This window comes from Fibroporia radiculosa (assembly GCF_000313525.1).
Source record: "Fibroporia radiculosa TFFH 294 genomic supercontigs, scaffold341, whole genome shotgun sequence".
Lineage (NCBI taxonomy): Eukaryota > Fungi > Basidiomycota > Agaricomycetes > Polyporales > Fibroporiaceae > Fibroporia > Fibroporia radiculosa.
The window spans coordinates 59,064-77,447 of NW_012133198.1; the positions used below are offsets into that span (position 1 = coordinate 59,064).

Genomic DNA, 18,384 nt, shown 5'->3' on the forward strand with positions numbered 1-18,384 from the left:
GCAAAATAATCGCTGTAGCGTCCTGAGCATGTATACTAGAATGATTGTAAATGTTGTTAGCTCGCAAGAATTGTAGGAATACGTAACGACTGCACGCCAGCTAATGACACAGCACAACAAGGTATCGAGCGCATAAAAGTGATCATGACAGCAGGAAAGTAAGTACGGGAACGGGTATCAATCGCCTAGCAGAATATATACGGAACCAAAAACCTCCATCACGAACGAAAAATAGTCTGGACGCTCACTCCCCTCGCATGGCTCAATAAGATCGAATTATGCTCAAAAGCAGGCCAGATTCGGTGCATTTAAATCAGTTGGTTATCTCGACTTCGTCCTCGCTGACTTGCGCTACTGTCTGCCCAGCTTCTGCCAGACGTAAGTGTGTATAATGCCAGTAAAGTAAAGCTCAACTCACCTTCGCCTAGCGCGGTTGCTGGCTCATATATTGCACCTTCGGAATTTTCCTCCTGGGGCACACTGCTCTCTTCACGATCCCCCTCGACAGCCTCATCTTGCTCATCTGGTGATGTCGAAGGCACACCGTCAACTACGACCTCCTCTTCATGACTCTCGGCGGCGGCGGGGATTTGAACGAATGTTTGTTCCACTTTTGGGGTGGTTGCTTCAGTAGATGAGTCGTCAATTATTGGACTAATATGTGTTTCAGGCATAGCATCCCGTACGACCTACAACGACAACCTCAGAGAGATAACGCAAGACGACTGTGTTAATACATACGATATGCTCTGGTTCCGTAGTCCCAGACTCCGCCTCCATTGAGGGCTGTTCTTCGTGGTCGACTTTCTCATGCTCATCAGGAACTGTTGCATCATACTGCGCAGGGGCGTTCGTAACGGTGGCCTGGGACACGACTTCAACCTCTGATACAGGCGTAATAGCGTTGTGCTCGGCTTGCAGCACTGCCGTAGATGAGACTTTCGTGGCTTCAGATTCGGGACCAGACGCCGTAATGGGTTCACTTGTAAGAGCGCCACCAATCTTGTCGAGTGGGTTGCTGGAGCTCGAGGTGGACTCGGAAATCTCAAGGACAGTGGATGGAGCGGGCACGTCTGTGTCCGCCGACTGGGTTGACAGGGCTGCATCTTGAGAGGCCTCAGCAAGCGCCGCAGGTTCACTAGTACTTAAGGCAATCTGAGGCCCAGGCGTATCTCCCGCAAGAACCACAGGTTCGGGGGCAGGGGGTAGCGGCTTGGATTCAGAGACATCCCCTGTGTTCTCGTTCACAGTAGGAGGGTCAGTAGGGACAGTAATATCTTGTGGGACCGAGATACACGGCTTGTCTGACGCAAGCTCCTCCGTCTTGATCGAAACAGGTACCCCATTGTCTCGGGGCTCAGCATCTACGACAGGAACAGGGGGCAGATCCGACGTCTTGATCTGTGCAGCATGGGCCATATCGAAATCCGACGCCATACTGATGGCAGCAACCGCAGCAACAGCATCAGTCTTATGACTCTCGTCCGTGGGATCTTCGATGTTGGGCTGATCTGTGTGCAAATGGCCTATCTTCCCTTCTGGCACTTCTGGCAGAATCTCACCCATCTCCCCGACTCGTCCAGATTTTGCAGCATTCTTTGCGGGAACCTTCGAATCCAGGGTGCCGGGAATGGTCTGAGTAGAAGAGAAGAACGTGAAGCGCTTCCGTGCAGCGGAAAATGTGGAGCTTTTGCGTGACGACATATTGGAGCGCACGGAAGGTCTCGGCGAAGATGGACGACGGGGAATAGGTGGCGACGCAGGCATAGGTTCGGGGGGAGGAGGCGGGCGAGAGAACGTCTGTTCTAGCACAAGCCAGGTTATCGCCTTGCCGTTCGCCTCGACCCCAGGAAGCGGTTTCAGTTGGCAAACGACGAAGCTGGGGAAGGACGACGAAATGGGGTCGAGCAGTGCGTCACTCCAGAAATCGAAGAACGCCTCATCGAGCTGGATCAGATCGATACGCGTACAATTCAATGGCAACGTGGGCGGGAGGGCGGCAGGTCCCTTGATCGATGATCGACGGCTGGGAGTCGGGGAGGTCTTGCGCCGTTTGCTTGTCTTGTGTGAGACCGACGGTGGCTGCGTAACCTCCAAATCATTGTCGAGCAACGTCTTCGCAAAGTCCTTGCCCAGCGCGCTCTCTCCAAAGCCCGTGCTGGAAAAGTCCTGCCAGTCTTTGGGGACAAGATTGTCCGACGATGTCGCAGCTCGCGACCCGCCAAACCCATTCTGGCCCAACTTGCCATTCTGTGCGGAATTGAGGGACGTCGAGCGACGCCGGACGGGTCGAGAGAAAGTCGCGCGCAGTGGACTAGCTAAATCAGTGGGGGATGGCACATAGTCAGCATTTGCGGCAGGGATCAGCGAAAGCAATCGAATTGTGTCATCAGCAAACACCTTCGACAATGTCAGATATGCCTGGCCATTCTCATCGGTTCCTTCCGAGGAACCGTCGCGGGCAGACGCTGCCTGCCTGATCGTGTTCCACATATCGACATGCTCGCCAATCTGCAGATTCGCCTCCAACCTCATGGCGTCGGCTACTACACGGAGTGGGTGCGGCTTCGGCTTCAGCGTTGTGAAGTCTGGAAGTTTGGCCTCAACTCGAACATAGATCGCGTCATACCGGCGTGTAGACAAGCGTGGCCTTGGGAGCAAGCTGTCCTCGGTTTGGTCATTTTTACTATAAGGATAGCCAGCAACCAATTCCGAGAGACGCAGCGGCATTTTCTTGCGCATCATTTCGTCCCTTGGAAGTCATAATTACGACGACTGGCAACGCAACACAAAACATCACGTACCTGATTTGCGCTAGGAATACATGTTCAAATATCCTTCCGGCCCGTTCCCAGCGCGCGTAGAACGTTGCCCAGTCATCTTCGCTCTCGGTTCTGTGTGCAGCCAACATCCACAGTCCTAAAATCTTAGACAATTTGCTGCCAGAAATACCATTGCGCTCGGAATGGGCTGCAAGCGATGAGACGATCTCCAGCGTGGCAACAAGAAGCTGGAGATGTGCGGGTGGGAGCTTGGGGACGAGAATCTGTGAGAAGGCGTTGTCGGGATACGATGACGACCGCTCAGCATCGGCGAAGCTATAATACCATTGCCACTGGTCAGTGCTGCTACCTCCAGTAAAAGAGTCGCCTTCCAAATGCAGGTGACGGAGTGCCCATCGCAGGACAGAGGCAATGTCATGGGGCGAGCGAGCATACTCGAGCTCGGTATTGAAAATAGTCGAAGGAGATGTGGGAGTAGGAGAGAGCGTGGTTATAGGGCTTTTGGGGGCCAAGGATAAAATAAAAAGGGAAATGAGCCTCCGCTGGGTCTCGGGTGAGGCGGAGTACCAGTGTGGGTGCATAACACCCAGCGTCTCTAAACCTATGCGAACTAGTGAGCGAAAAGCTTGTCGTTAGCTTCACGACTCACCTCCGCGGTTGACAATGGCAGAAGAACATGTTTTGACGAGAAAGAGCGCCTCTAGGGGACTCAGCTGTCTCTCGCCAACCACATTGTCAGAGAGCAAGCTCCGATCTTCTGGATCCGCTTCGAACACAACGCCTAAAGCGCGACTCTTCTCCTCCTTAGGAACAGGTAGGTTGAGGGTCAGATGGGGAGTATTCGCAGCAGGCTTTGACGCGTCGACGTTAGGAGAGACAGGGCGTGTCCGGGTCTTCAGGAGAGAGAACCCGCCACTCTTATCCTTGTCCTTTTCCTTCTCTTTAACCTTACCATTGCCGTGGAGTGCAGTGTCAGGGAAGTGTGTGGCAGAGGGGGACACATTTGGCGACACAGCCTCGAACTTGCCCTCGAGTAACGAAGCGGCAGAGGACCGCTTGGTGGGACGAGACGATTCCTTCTCCTCCTTTTTGCGGGCGAAGACTTTGGAGAGGAAGGACGGCATGGCGTGTCAGCTAGACGTGGTGCGGATGGAAGGAGTTGTAGAGGTTCATGCAGCCCTGTCAGGAAATCCGAACAATCCGTCGTCGAAGTGCGCGACGACGAACAAGAGGGGTTCTCGCAGTCGGGTGGAGGCGACGGATAGGTCCATTTTTGGAAAGAAGAAATATACTTTGTCTCAAATGGGCGCCTGTCTCCTAAACCAAATTAATACAGCTTTCGCCAGCAAGATAGGGATCTATTTAACCCTTCAAGAAAACCAAAGGAGAATAAGTGACAGGGTGCACTCCATGAGGGCTTCCAAAATGGCTACAATAGATTATAATGAACACGAGCTACTACAGAGATAAATTCCAACCGCACTAGAAAAAGCACACAAACACCGTACCAACCTCATCCAGCTGCCACCATTATTATAATCGCTTCAGAGCCTTCTTCCGCTTCTCTCCCGTACCCGTACCTGCCGCAGCCCTCTTCACCGCCTTCGCTCCCGAGTCTACACTCACTGCTAGGGCCACGTTCGAATCTGCTGTTCCTAACGGTGATGGTGATGTTAGCCGTTCTTTCACCGTACCCTTGTCGCCGGAGAGGGTCTGCACCGAAGGTGTGGTACTCAGAGCATTTGGCATTGACGTTTGTAATGGAAGCGTCGGCGCTGGGATGGCTTTTTGCTGCGTCGATGGATTTGAAGAAACAATAGGGTTTGATGTGACGCGCGCGGCTGGCGGAACCGAAGGAGCCGCCACAACGGATAAGGATGCCGATGGCTCCGCAGACAGAGGACTTGCTACTGGTGCGGTGAATTCTGCAGGGCGCACCCTGGGTGTTGCATGAACACTCGTGATCAGTTTCGCCCGCTCACAATAGCTGTCGTAGTTCTCCAGGAGCAGTTTGCCTGCTTCTTCATCCAATGCGGATTCGGGATTGGGATAAATCAACAGGCATTTGACAGTGACAAGGATGTGGCCAATTCCATATGACGACTTCCAATCCTTCTTGAGCGTGTTAACGCAGATTTCCCCCGCAGAGGAAACGTTAGGATGGAATATTTTGGTGATAAAACGGCCTGAGAAGAGTATGAGCGCGGATAATAGAAGACGAAAGAAAACCTACATTTTGGTGGCGCAGCCGGAAACTCTTCTGTGAAAGCGAACTTGATCCTGAAGTAGCCACCAGCATAAGGAGTTCCCTCTACCCAAGATTGAAGTCAATGTGAGCCACGGAAATCGCTGAATAGTGAGAGCAACAGAATCATGAGAGAAAGTAAACCAAACTACCAACGTATTCTAGACCCCCGTATTTAGCACAAAAACAGACTACACGAACTGAGCATTCCGTAAGAAACGCGCAAAGGAGCAACACTCGCCACCGCCGCAAAGCTATCCGCTCACCGTGTCGAGTGCTCCTCCTTCATTACGCATGGAGGGGTATAGATGAACAAGTTGTCTCAACGCTCGACAGCACAAAGAGAACGCGACCAGGTGGACGAGACATGAGGAACCTTTCGATCCAACGAGGCAGGGCACTGAGAAGATCAATCATGCATCAGCAATACCCAGATTCCCCTACAGCTGTTGGCATGACCGGTCGCACCGTGCCAGACACAAGGTGCCCTGGAAGCCCGCCCAAATGACCCGGCTGACTAGGGGAGGAGCCACTGCCACAAGCAGCGGAATCCCTTACGCGTACAGTAGACACAGAACGACATTTACCTGGTCCCTCAATGATTCCAATCACGTCTAGCATGTTATCATCGCTGGTGACGACGCGTATTCCCTCTGGCGGGTTCGTTTGGAGCTCGGTGAGCTCGCGCATGAGGCGACGAAGCACGGCGGGTGTGACAGACTACGAGGGGACCAGCGTAAGTAAAGTTTGACGCGATGTATATTGGCGCATACCATCGGGAGAAGAGGTTTGAATATGTGCAGCAAGGAGTGGTGGCAAGAAGTGGTGGCAAGTTGAAAGCTGCAAGTTGAAGTACAAAGTCACGACCAACCTAATGAGTCTCCCCCGATTCATCTCCGCTAGCCTCGGTCACGTTTTTTCTGTCACGCTGTGTACTTAATGGGCGCTTACGCACTTAGCCATCTCGGGCGTTCACTTCTCGAAGTTCACTGGCGACTCGTGAATCGAACAAAGTACCAAGTTCCTTAGTGGTGCTTGTATCATTCAAGTGGTTTCCTCAAGCTTCCTCCGCGCGGCCACTGTGTAGGTCGAATGCTATCCTTGGGCACATTCTTTGAATCAAAATCGATAAATCTACACACTATAGTTGATGTAATACAGGTGTGATATTATTGTGTGCCTACCATACACAAGAATGAAACAATGTATATACAGTGATTCTAGCAGAGAATATCAAGAAGCGATTCGATACCGTGATCAGATGTACATCACCGCATTTCGAAGACAAAATGCGTCACAAGCCAAAATAATGCGCGATGGACGTCTTCAAAGCACAGAATCGGAACCAAGCCGCATTCTTGTGCCAGTCAAGGCACGGTTCGCATAGTATGGATTCAAACAACTCATCCCGTTGGCTGACCATCTGCGCCAGTTCGCGCAGCAGCCAACAATTTAGAGGCGAGTGAGGATCCGAAACGACCTTGGCGCGCCAATATCGTTGCAGAGCATCACGACATGACGCACATGCCTCATAAGGGGGGGAATTCGGGTGCAGGGCGAGTGGATCAGCCAGTATCCGACAACGAAAGTTGTCCAAACGCTCTCGCCCAACGAGGAGACGACGCATGTCGGTGGCAGACAGTACGACATGTGCCCGTCCGCCATCGGCATTGTAGCACCACCGCTGCACGGAAAGCACGTAGAATGCGGCCGGAAGGATGTCTGGAACCTCGCATTCGCGCGCAAGTGCGATTCCCTCTAATGAAAGTGTGGCGTTCAAGTCGGAGCGAACGAAACGTAATAATTTATCTTACCAGCAGCACAAGGTAGGGACATTGTATCCATGCGCTCAAGGTCAGACGGCCAGCGAGCTCGTAGGCAGCGTATTGCCCACTCACGGAGAGCACCGATCTCGTACTTCGTTGCTATCCGGAGCGCGCTAGGAAGGAGAGAGAAGGGCACAGGGTGTGGCATGGAGTTAAATGATCTAATATCGATAATGAGGAACACATAGGGAGTGCCAAGTGGATGCGCACTTACGAAGGGTCATACATCCAGCGCAACGCAGTATGCCAGTCTTGCGCAGAGTCTGGGAGCTGCACGAGCGGGCAGTCATCGACACTTTCCATAATCTGAGGTTGTGGGATCTCCAGCATATCAGAGAATATGTCTGAGCATTTCAGTCGTGAACGGTGGATCTTGAACATGTGCCCCTCGATCTCCAGGACAATGTCGCCGTCCTCGAACCAGAAGTTTGAGTTGCTCAACCGGTGGGCATCCGCGTTCTCTGGCCGCTTCTGACGTTTCGTTGGAGGAAAAATGTGATCCTCGTGACGTGGGACGTCCATTCCAGAAGCTTGAGAGTAAGTCCTAGAAGTCATAGACTGAGACAAGACAGTCCGAGGCAGTGTAAACGCCACAACTCACGCGTTCGACGCGTCGAGGAACGGTCACGCGATTGGCCGAAAAACTCGGGCCTGCTTTCGTGATTAAATGGTCGTGACAGTGCATTGTGGGTGCACTGTGCAGGGCGACTTGAAATGGAGACCATCAAATTTCAAACCTTGCTGCCGTCCAACAGACAAACGATGCGTACCCCTCTTGGCGATATACTGATTTAGAATTTGGCTGGTGATTTCGCAGATAATCTACATTCACCAGGGTTATTCTGGCTATCGCCAAGTCGCTTGCGATACAAGTGAGATACATGCAAGCATGATGAAGTTGCGATGAAAGTACCAAAGAGACGGGCAGCAACGAATACAACTCGACCTGAAAGATTTTATACAACAGCACGTTATACACCAGTATGGCAATATCAGCTAGCATCGACACACTACTTCTTCTTCTTGGGTTTTTTCTTCTTCACACCGCCACCTGCCACTCCCGTAGTCCCAGCTGGTGTCGCTGAAGATACAGCTTCAGGAACTGGTGTGGCCCCACGCTCAGCTTCCGTGGGGACGGGTAAGTTGCGCCGCAGTCGTTGGTTCTGCATCTTCTGCATAAGGGAGAGATTCAAAGCCTCAAACCGGTTGAGGAAGACGGAGGAAAACGTCTTAAATTTGAGACACTGAGGCAGAAAACGTTCTAGTCATGACTCTCAAAACATAGATTTTATGGACCCACTGTCGTATCATCGGTGATCTTTAACACCAATTTCCCCTCCGATGCTCTCCATTTCACACAATAGCGGGTCTGCGGGATAGCCAATTGGTGGGGAGTCAGTGTTAAAAACATAGAACACGCACCGTGTTGGGCGATTTTTCATACAGAGCCTCAGCCGCGTCTTGAAACTCCTGCCAGGACGCGATGAACACCATGGCATGAGGACCGGAAGGATACGGAGCGCGTGACCACGATGGCGATATGTCACACGGCCGCGAAATGATGTCACGTCTCGTGACATGCGGACGTAGCAGGACATAACGCGCCTCGGGTCGCGCTAGCGTCTGAAACTGGCACAAGCTCCGCGAGTGAGAGTGGGGTAAAACCATCTCTGTCTCCCGTTTATCTCCGCGTACAGCTTGTGCCAGACCCCCTTGTAGGACCTCATCAACATGGCGAGCAGCGAGAGAAAACGTGCGGTCAGGTTCCTCAGACACTCTGCAGCGCATGCTGAAACCATGACGCGCGACAGCTTTGCCCTTTATTGCGAATTTCACGGCAGGAGCCATTGCTGGAATATCCGAGATTCTCACCTTCTACCCTCTCGGTGAGCCTAGCATTTCTCATGAATAATATCAAGGTGATAATGCTGTATGCAAACGTTCGAAGATGTCGTGAGTCTCGTCCCTGCATATATGCATTGGATATCATACCAATCTTATGTTTCGCCGCGAACAGGTCAAGACTCGCATGCAGCTTGAAACAGGAAAATCACAACATGGTCTTATAGGGAGCTTTCAGTCGATCATTAAAGAAGAAGGGTGCGTATGAGTGATCACGCGACTGCGCTATACAACGCATTCTGCTGATTCCAATGTGCCTCGGCAGCTTCGGGCGCCTCTACAGAGGACTGGTTCCGCCATTACTACTCGAAGCACCCAAGCGTGCGACTAAGTTGTATGTTCTGTAAACCACTGACTCAGATCGACCTCTGCTTATGGTCGTATGCAGCGCTGCTAATGACTTCTGGGGAAAGACGTATCTCAAGCTTACTGGCGAGTCGAAGATGACCCAACAATTATCCATCCTCACGGGTTGCAGTGCTGGTGCCACCGAAAGCTTCGTCGTAGTACCATTCGAGTTGGTTAAAATCAAGTATGTCGTATTGTCCTACATGTCTTGTCTCTTTCAACTACTGGCATGATTGTGCATTATTAGACTCCAAGATAAGATGAGCACATATTCCGGACCAATGGAGGTGGTCAGACAGGTTATCCGAAAAGAAGGTGTACTCGGGCTCTACGTGGGTATGGAAGCCACTTTCTGGAGACACTTCTGGTGGAATGGAGGATACTTCGGGTGTATATTCCAAGTTCGTGGGCTGTTGCCCAAAGCCGAGGTAAGCAACGTGGATTGCGCCATAAAGATGGTGCATTTGACGACGCGTTCCATAGTCCGCGCAGGCGCGGTTGATGAACGACCTCATCGCCGGGACTGTTGGTGGATTTGTTGGGACAGCGATCAACACACCGTACGTAAATGTATAGCTTCATTTTGCTATCGATCGTCTAAAGCTTCACGCAACAACTGCAGGTTTGATGTAAGTACTAGGTAGTCCTCTTAACAGTGTCATGTGCTGAAAGCAGCCTACGTTCTCAGGTCGTGAAATCGCGAATTCAAGGCTCCACAAAGCAAGCCGGTGTGGTTCCCAAGTATAATTGGACATACCCTGCGTATGTATCATTTTCATTATGCGTACATTCTCATTGTCTCTACTCACTGTACTGACGTCTGCGGCTTGTATTACAAAGACTGGTTACTATCTTCCGAGAAGAAGGTCCCGCAGCGTTGTACAAAGGATTTGTGCCCAAAGTTTTGCGACTTGCACCAGGCGGCGGTGTCCTCTTGCTCGTAGTTGAGGTGACATTGAATCTCTTCCGGCAGGGTCAGTACTACATATCGTTTTAATAACTCAACTCCACGTGCTAACTGTTTATGGCATTAGCACTGGGTCCGCCGTATCTATAAGGAATCTGCGTTAAGATCCTGTCTGTAGATGGGGTGTTGTCGCACTGCTGTTATATGGCGTAGGTATGAAGGTTGCGTGGGAGAGATGAATGAATGAATAAATAGACGTTTTAACTGGCACAATTTTGTTGAGCATGCATTCACTTGAGCTACTGTAGTGGTGTCAACTGGCCAGTCAACCACGGCAACAGTTTTTCAGGTGGCATGCCCCGTACACACTTCGTCTGTCCACTGCGCGCTCCCAGATCTCGGGCCCGTATCGGTATATGCCTGTTTAGCGCCATTTCCGGAATCGCGTTAAACAGAGCCAATGCGGAACGGCGCAATGACAGATGCACGCTTCATCATTTCACGACATCAAGTGTTGCTATTTTCAAGCTCGTATTTAGGATCCTAGTGCGTACATGTTGAATCCATCGGTCTGTTGACCGGACATATGACTCAGAATTCGCACCACTTCCGAAGCCAGGCCAACAGCGTTCTTCGTATACCCTAATATGGCCGAACAAGCTGGCGCTACGGCTGATCCTACTGATGAAATTTCAAAGCGATGGGCAGATTGTGCTGAAAAAATCTGGAAGCATGAGAAAGACATTGCTGACGAACAGAAGGAAGAAATTGGGAACCTGCTGTTGTTTGTTCGTATCTTTCCTCACATCAACTCTACAGGACGGTAGCACTCATAAAACCTCTGATTTTAGGCTGGTCTGTTCTCCGCAGTGCTTACAACGTTCGTGTTTCCATACTACCAGTCACTGCAGTCGCCACCGCCATCCGATGCTACTGCACAGATCCTTCTGCTTCTCTCTGTGCAGTTGGACATTATTGCAGCGCATACTGGTGTACAGGACGTTGTCTCGCCAGTATTGACGACGATATCAAACTCTTCGTCGACGCCTCCCACTCATACGTCTGCCTTCGTTATTAATGGGTTATGGTTCTCTGCACTGGTCTTCAGTCTCGGGGCGGCTTCTATTTCCATTTCGGTGGCTCAGTGGCTCAATCACTATAGTGCACGTCCGACGGGGTCTTCTCAGCAGAGTATCAGAGTATGGAATATCCGTCATAAGGCTCTACTCAAGTACCGAATCCCACAAATAATCAGCGTCTTGCCTGTCCTATTACAGATCGCGCTCACTCTGTTTCTCGTCGGTCTGGTTATTCTAATATGGCCCTTCAGTCATGTTGTTGCAGCGGTTGTACTGGCGCTTGTCGTGTTATTGTTACTTATCTCCATCGGGACCGCACTCATTCCAGCTTTCTTATCCGCCTGCCCGTTCAAGTCGGCCGAGGCATGGTGCTTCTACGAAGCGTGGCGTTTATTCAAGCTGATCTTTCGTTCCGCTGCCGGTATTGCGAACAGTGTGTACATCATTTTTCTCAGCATTCATGTCATCTGACCATCCTGTAAAGAGTTGTTCCATTCCAATCACCTGTTTCAATGGTTAAGGAATTTCGATGCTTCTTGGAAAATCAAGGACTGGAGAGAGTTTGAGCTTGCATATCTACATTCGCTGAGGGAGAGCGATCAAGACAGCATGAAGATGCTTGCACGATTGGATACAACCCTTCTGGACGACTCCTTTTTAGCATCAACTCTAAGGCCGTTGTTGAACAGCGCTCCCATTATCAGTATACTTCCTGCTTATTACGAAATCTCCACAAACAGGGATCACGCAGCAGTTGTCAAAAATAATTTTCCGGGCGCAAATTGGCCTACTAATGAGGATTACATCCAATCTATCACCGCAATGGCACATCTATCCGTCGACATGCTATCGAAACTCACACCCGAATGTGGACCAGATTCTACCGAAAATATTGTTCTTTATTTACATCGAGATCTCAGTTTGATGCCGAAGACACAACCCACAGTCTTCCGTCGTCTTCTTGGCATATTATCGGGTCCTGGTGTCTCCATGTCGTGGCACTATATGAGCATCTTGCGAGAGACAAGCTTTTTCGCACGTCGCTTTGATCTCGAACGTGATGGTATGCAGCCTCTTTTCATTTGCGGTGAAGCTCATCACATACCGCATCTACTCGCCAGATGTTGTCAAAATGGTGTCATGTGTGCCCCATTTTCCTCAGAGTATTATGGAAGGGAGACTGTTCCAATACATCGGAGCGATAATATATAGCGCAATTCACCTGCCTCCGCAAGATGATCATCAGCTTCACGATGGGTTGCAACAGACACTAGTCGCGATGGCCGATCGACTCCAACAGGTACCCCCAGAACAAAAGCACACCTATGATATAATGAGAGAATTCTCCCAGCTTCTGGGTGAATGTATTTCGTTGGCACGGCTCGATAGCACACTGTTTAAGGGAAATGTCGTCAATGCATTGGAAAGCTTCGCGTCAAGATGCAACACTTCCAGCGCACTTTACTCCACAATTCGTAGTAACATGGACAAACTACGACAGGTGGTGGTAACCAGTAAGCCATCCGCTTTGCTCCACTACATTGAGGCGACACTGAAATTTCTTGCAATAGATGGGGTCGCCATCTGACAACAAAAAGAACGATTTCTTCTGCTTACTGTCCTAGACTTCCGATGCCTCTGACATATCGCACACTATATTCATTGGAGATTGTAGCCCGCCATTACACCATCATGTAACTACTTTGGTCAAAATTTGTGATAGGTAAGAATCCAGGGGGTAATTTGACAGGAGGATCCGATTCCTAGAACTCCATGCTCAGCACGACAAATAGATTTACCCAAATTGTAAACACGCACAATCTGCGGTTGGATCGGGTTCCCCGTTTTGTGCAGTTCGTCGAGGCCGTGTTGTATTGTAGAATACAGGGAGATATAGTTCATACGTTTTGAAGCGAAACGGGACAATGACGTAGTCAGGTCGGCAGTGATCAGTCCCGGATACGAACGCGCCAAGGGTATGACCTCGTCCACGAGAACTGACAGCGATCGTAAGCTGCGCTGAACCTCTGCATCCGACTCTTCAGACTTGGTACTAGATTCGTCCATGGCTGCTTGGACGCTCTTCATCACGGCTGATAGTGTACGGCGGACATCGTCTAAAAAGGCCTTAGAATCAAACAAACGCAATTTGCCTGCGAGATGTAGCATTGCCCTTAGTAGTTGGAAGAGCGCCGAAAGCTCAACCTCTCGTGCAAAAGACGTTATCTGTGTAATCATTTCGTGTACATCTACAGAGGTCATGAGTGGGTGACTTAGAAGTTGGCGTGATCAGCTACACACCAGGGCCTTTAAGCTCAAATTTGCTTGAGAAGTAACTGATTTCCGTGAATATCTCACTCCGGACTCGTCGTGATATATCGGGTAGTCCAGATTTCTGGACCAGTCCTTGATAGGTTTCGGGCTGCGTACTCGGCATTGCGTCAAGTAAATGATGAAGGATGTCCAAAATGCGAAGCTGATGTGTATCGACATCTGACATATCAGATCCAGCAATCTTCGATAGAACGTCAAGAGACATATTCCCTAGAACAACCACAGACTGATCATCCATTTCGCTACGCCGCCAATCCAGCACAGGAGGATTAGAGTCATCAATTGAATGTGCTCGATGTTCCATGATGACGTGGTATGCAGAAAGAACGTTGGCAGGGTCGCTGCATTGAAGAAGTACGCGTCTCATAGTTGTCTCAAGAAAGCTGTTATCGAGCGTCACTGCATCAACATCCACAAGCATTGTGAGATCCTCTGGATCATCCATCTTGGATGTCTTGAGAGCAAATGACTCGAATTGTCGCCAATTCTTGACCTTCAATGAGGCATCCAACACTTTTAGTAGCTGATAAATAGAGTGTGAATGTAATTTGGCTATATCATGGGACATATAAACAGAGAACACAGGATCACAGGATTTTGTGCACTCACTGTTGATGGCCTCTGCGACAAATCGAAGCAAGGCTTTGGCGTTTTGTATTATATGGAACCAGCACCAAGCTTCAGAAGACTTGTACGCACAATCAGCCGCAAACGCAGGAATAATCGCCGTGCCCACAGAAATCGCCAGCGCTAAGCTGACTAGGGCTGTTGCGATAATGCCGATGGTAAGGTCAAATGGCCAGAGGAAGATCACCAATCCTATAAGAAATAGGGCAAGTGATATCTGCAAGAGGACGGGTGGTACTCCGATGACTGATGGGACACGCCACTTGACAAGACCTCGACGACGAAAATGCCAGATGCGAACGCTCTGGCGGGAAGGGACGACCGGCTGCCTCCGGTGGAAATTCAGCCACTGATTTGCAGATATTGTTATGGAAGCTGCGCAGAGACTTAGAATCAACGCTGAAAGCCACAACCCACTGATCGCAATTGATTGGATTGATAACACCTGTGACGAACCCATCGATGCAGGAAGAACAGGAGAAGTAAGACCAGCATTGGGAGAGTGCATGTTTGATTGCAAGGATATTAAGGTGAGAACCTGCGCAGTAGTGCTGAACGATAGTGGTTGAAGTGACGCATAGTGATAGATGTTGAAGATGGCGAGAACGATTGAAAAGAGGCCAGCCTAGCGTTGAATATCATTTGAGTAAATCAATAGTAGATGTGTCACGGAGGTGGGCGAGGAGTCGAAACGTCACTGAAACACGGGGACACTTACGAAAACTAACATACTAGAAAGATCATCTTTCCATTTCATGGTTGTGGCTTCCTCATGTTCCCACACCCGTCTAGCGCAAGTAGACCATTCGTCAAAATATGGAGAAGATAAGTGGTGGGCTCCTAGCGCTTGAGGCGGGGGTGCGAGAAACGGGGCTCCCGCACCATAGGGCGTATAATATGGGGAGCTGGGCCAACCACCAGGCAAAGGTGGATATACTGGCTGCTCAAGGTGAGAGAGGATATCAACACTGGAACGTGGTCCTCACCTGCTGAGCTCCAAAATCAATTGTTGGAGATTTAACAAACGTGAGCAGGAATCAAATGAAGAAGGCTCATGGCTCACTTGGAAAAATGGTGATGCTAGCCTGGGCTGTGGTAATGTGAGTAGAAGAAGGTACGAGGGAATAAGGACATCTTACCGGGCTATATGCCGGTGAAGACTTCAAGGTATTAGATTGGGCACAGACGGCCTGCTATTACAAGCTTACCTCTATCGGTGTTGACGCAAGACCGGATGATTCGCGCATTTCACTCTCATCTTCACCCTGATGACCGGTCCCCTTTTGCTTTGGATCCTGATTACGAAATCAATCAGAGGGCTGCCACCACTGTGTCATCGGCTTGATTACTTGTATATTCTCCCCCAACTTGAGACTACCTTGAAGTTCATGACTGCTATCACCCCGTTGTTCTGGTCCCAACACAACGACCTACCATACGTCAACCCATCGAAAGGTGTCAATGTTTGATAGTGCTTTACTTACTGGCTGGACGAAGTCGTGCGAACCTACAGAAACCGGATGAAATCCGTGTAAGTCGTCCCCCCGGGTTCCACCACGTTGAACTGTGGAGCCACCATCGCGAGCAGATACCCTATCTGCCTCAGAGACACCATCGACGTCAATGGAGGGGCCAAATTGATGGATATAAGCCTCAGCCTGATCGATTTGCGGCTGACGCGACGTCTTGTTTCTAGGGACGAATAAGAAATGTCTACATCAAGAAGAAATTATTTACTCACTGGCTGGTTGACTCTATGGCATACCCACTGGTTGGCTGCTACAAACGGGTAAGTAGCATGACCGGCTCGCATGTTCGAACACAGCACCACAGTGGAAACAGCATCAATGAATTCACGCTCCAGCTCCTTCCAAACGGCGTTGGCTAATTGGTGTTCCTCTGAGTCGCGTCCTGCACGAGGCAACGCAGATTGAAAGTTGGAAGACACTGAAGCCGACGATAAACCAGGACTGGGAGAGTCTTTGGTCGAATGAGACTGGGCTTCAACAAAATGACCACCTAAGGTGCTCGGCATTTTCGCTGGGGTTTTCGTTCAGCGGCAGTCAGAATTTGCAAGCCAGGACGAGTATATGCCGTGTTGATTCTTCAACGGCGGCACTGTGAATTAAGCCAAAGGAAAGACCCGAAGGGCTGGGCTTCCCCGCCAAGGTTTATCTGCCAAGTTATCGAGCGTCCGCGCCTTTGCAAGGCAAATATCTTGGTGCTTCGAGTGGGCCTTAGATATATCGCTGAGGAAAGGAAGAACGACTGTTGTATGGTCAGCACTCGGTCAGCCATATTGGCCACTGGCGAGTGCACGAGAATCTCGAAGACAAAGCACCATTGTCGGATGCGTGTAGTGACAGTACAGCGATCGCGGAACCAAACGTGACACAGCCATCAACTTCACATGACATCGGTTGTGCCTCGCCTGGTATTCTGATTGCAACTTTGCGACAACAGGAATGTTTCCGGCCGCTCACCAGACATGCTTGCTCTTTCCGTTTTGTGTTAATGCCGTGGCACGCAGTCTATGCCGATCAACTTAGAAAGTGCAAGCAGGGACATCCTCTGTGGTGCCCCGATGCAGGGAGAAGGACCTCGGGGATTTTGGTGGGCGATGTGGGCTATCTGAAGGAAGGTGCCTTCTATCCGCTGTTCAACGCCACTTTGGACGCGAACGACGACATCAACACTCGCGGTGTTCCAGAGCGGTACAAGAAATTCGTCGTCAAAGATGATCTGCGTAAGGAGTACGCGAAGGTCATCGATCGGGGACCACTGCATAGCACAAGTCTCAGAAAGCTTCAGTCGTAAGTCCTTTGAAAGCTCGTTTCTATTGTTCATGCGATCTTAACATGTATATGGTCGCAGGTGCGACACCACCCTCGCCTGCGGGTTTCAATGCACGGACAAGAAGGGTGCGCTGCTTGTCATCCGTACGCCTGCGATCCAAGAAGAACTGCGAGACATTGATAACATGAAACGCCATATGTCCAGCCATATCGATAGCTGGCTCGATTTCGCTAAGCGGCAGCGCCCCGAGCTGAAGATGGAGGACATCACCTTCGTATTCGGGTTCATCAAGACAACACAATGGGCGGTGGCTGCGCTTACCAAGGGGCAGAATGCGGAATTGTCGTTCACTGGGAAGTTCACGGATACTGAACCGGCGTTCTCAGTGGAGCCTCGAGGGACTGACTTCGAATACCGCACGGGTCCAGCAGGTCGAGACACCCAGCTCACGATGCCTATAGACCAGTGTGTCTTCCTGCATTACATCAAAATGGAGAGGTTAATAGGCTTCCCTCGTTGTGTGATCGTTCGGGGTGAGCGCTTGGCTGCACCATGATCTGAGGTCGAGGTGCGACATCTTCATGATACATTGTCTATTCACCCTACTAAAGGTAGAACGTAATTTTTCTAGAACAATAGAGTGCAAGAGTACCCTATGGATCCTAATACCTAACGACCCAATTCCTTCGAATTCACACCCGCTATACCTCGCCCCTCTTGCACGTTCAAGGCCGATTATCAATGTCTTGTTCTATGTAATCGATCGATCGATCTCGCATGAATGAGTATGGCCGAAGCGTTATTGTGAGTATGAAGCGGACGATCTACTAGGGCAGCACTGCAATTTTATGAAGTATTCGTTGTACTGAGGACCTGCAATCGGTTGCTTTGAAGCGAGCATAACTTGGCGCACCACTTAGCGGGCTGTCGCTGTATTGAAGTAGATCGACGAATCAGTTTTGCTATGTAAATACAACAGGGGCTTCTTTTTGGTGCCGTAGCCGCCGTCGTTTTGAGTAACGTGGCCGTCGTCAAAGGATTTATCTCTGTTTCAGACACTCTCAGTTACTGTTGTCCCAAGCTCAAGTTGATAGCAAGGACTTTCACTGACCTCCTGCGGCAGAGAGATTGTGCGCGAGAACTTACCGTACCGCCTCCAACCGCACACAGGGCAGTTGCTTTCGCTGCGGCCGTTTGAGGTCTTCGACCTACCAGTCACTCAGGTGGATTTGTGCAGTCCCCTTTCTGGGATCAAGAAGTTCAGATGTTACTGCTCCTCAAGGTCTCCGTTTCGAATACGATTGCCCTATAACGCTACCCTCGCGGACAATAAAGGGGCCGAGAAAAAATGTTACTGCCATAACTGCCACAACGTTTGTCTCCGTATCTTCGCGTAAAGATATCTTGCCCGCCATGTAAGTATACAAAATTCGAAGCCGGCCAAGGGCTGCATATACCTTGGTCTTGGAAACTTGCATTGACCACTTGGACGCTTGACCTGGTGCTCGCTATTACCTGTTCAAGTGGTCCACGCTGA

At 50.3% G+C, this 18,384-nt stretch overlaps 7 protein-coding genes across 7 annotated transcripts; 3 read left to right on the forward strand and 4 right to left on the reverse strand.

The window, feature by feature from the left end:
• Positions 1–313: 313 nt before the first annotated feature.
• FIBRA_00829 (uncharacterized protein) lies at positions 314–3,907 on the reverse strand (the record flags this gene model as incomplete). The annotated part of the gene is made up of 5 exons (XM_012322717.1): positions 314–369; positions 419–689; positions 742–2,752; positions 2,805–3,384; positions 3,433–3,907. 5 exons carry the CDS (start codon positions 3,905–3,907, stop codon positions 314–316), a joined length of 3,393 nt encoding a protein of 1,130 aa, XP_012178107.1.
• Positions 3,908–4,316: 409 nt separating this feature from the next.
• On the reverse strand, positions 4,317–7,376 carry FIBRA_00830 (uncharacterized protein; the record flags this gene model as incomplete). The annotated part of the gene is made up of 6 exons (XM_012322718.1): positions 4,317–4,969; positions 5,017–5,094; positions 5,616–5,748; positions 6,449–6,786; positions 6,843–7,015; positions 7,069–7,376. The coding sequence occupies 6 exons, from the start codon at positions 7,374–7,376 to the stop codon at positions 4,317–4,319; spliced, it is 1,683 nt and encodes a 560-aa protein (XP_012178108.1).
• Positions 7,377–7,864: 488 nt separating this feature from the next.
• On the reverse strand, positions 7,865–8,702 carry FIBRA_00831 (uncharacterized protein; the record flags this gene model as incomplete). The annotated part of the gene is made up of 3 exons (XM_012322719.1): positions 7,865–8,098; positions 8,155–8,223; positions 8,277–8,702. The coding sequence occupies 3 exons, from the start codon at positions 8,700–8,702 to the stop codon at positions 7,865–7,867; spliced, it is 729 nt and encodes a 242-aa protein (XP_012178109.1).
• Positions 8,703–8,853: 151 nt separating this feature from the next.
• Positions 8,854–10,161, forward strand: FIBRA_00832 (uncharacterized protein; the record flags this gene model as incomplete). The annotated part of the gene is made up of 9 exons (XM_012322720.1): positions 8,854–8,954; positions 9,022–9,090; positions 9,145–9,288; positions 9,352–9,532; positions 9,588–9,664; positions 9,727–9,733; positions 9,793–9,866; positions 9,945–10,078; positions 10,139–10,161. The coding sequence occupies 9 exons, from the start codon at positions 8,854–8,856 to the stop codon at positions 10,159–10,161; spliced, it is 810 nt and encodes a 269-aa protein (XP_012178110.1).
• A 497-nt stretch (positions 10,162–10,658) lies between these two features.
• FIBRA_00833 (uncharacterized protein) lies at positions 10,659–11,561 on the forward strand (the record flags this gene model as incomplete). The annotated part of the gene is made up of 2 exons (XM_012322721.1): positions 10,659–10,799; positions 10,863–11,561. The coding sequence occupies 2 exons, from the start codon at positions 10,659–10,661 to the stop codon at positions 11,559–11,561; spliced, it is 840 nt and encodes a 279-aa protein (XP_012178111.1).
• A 1,211-nt stretch (positions 11,562–12,772) lies between these two features.
• FIBRA_00834 (uncharacterized protein) lies at positions 12,773–16,086 on the reverse strand (the record flags this gene model as incomplete). The annotated part of the gene is made up of 13 exons (XM_012322722.1): positions 12,773–12,853; positions 12,909–13,339; positions 13,392–13,976; positions 14,034–14,676; positions 14,770–14,991; positions 15,038–15,045; positions 15,115–15,136; positions 15,191–15,211; positions 15,260–15,346; positions 15,401–15,481; positions 15,536–15,743; positions 15,793–15,830; positions 15,880–16,086. 13 exons carry the CDS (start codon positions 16,084–16,086, stop codon positions 12,773–12,775), a joined length of 2,634 nt encoding a protein of 877 aa, XP_012178112.1.
• A 479-nt stretch (positions 16,087–16,565) lies between these two features.
• On the forward strand, positions 16,566–17,403 carry FIBRA_00835 (uncharacterized protein; the record flags this gene model as incomplete). The annotated part of the gene is made up of 2 exons (XM_012322723.1): positions 16,566–16,864; positions 16,926–17,403. The coding sequence occupies 2 exons, from the start codon at positions 16,566–16,568 to the stop codon at positions 17,401–17,403; spliced, it is 777 nt and encodes a 258-aa protein (XP_012178113.1).
• Positions 17,404–18,384: the final 981 nt, after the last annotated feature.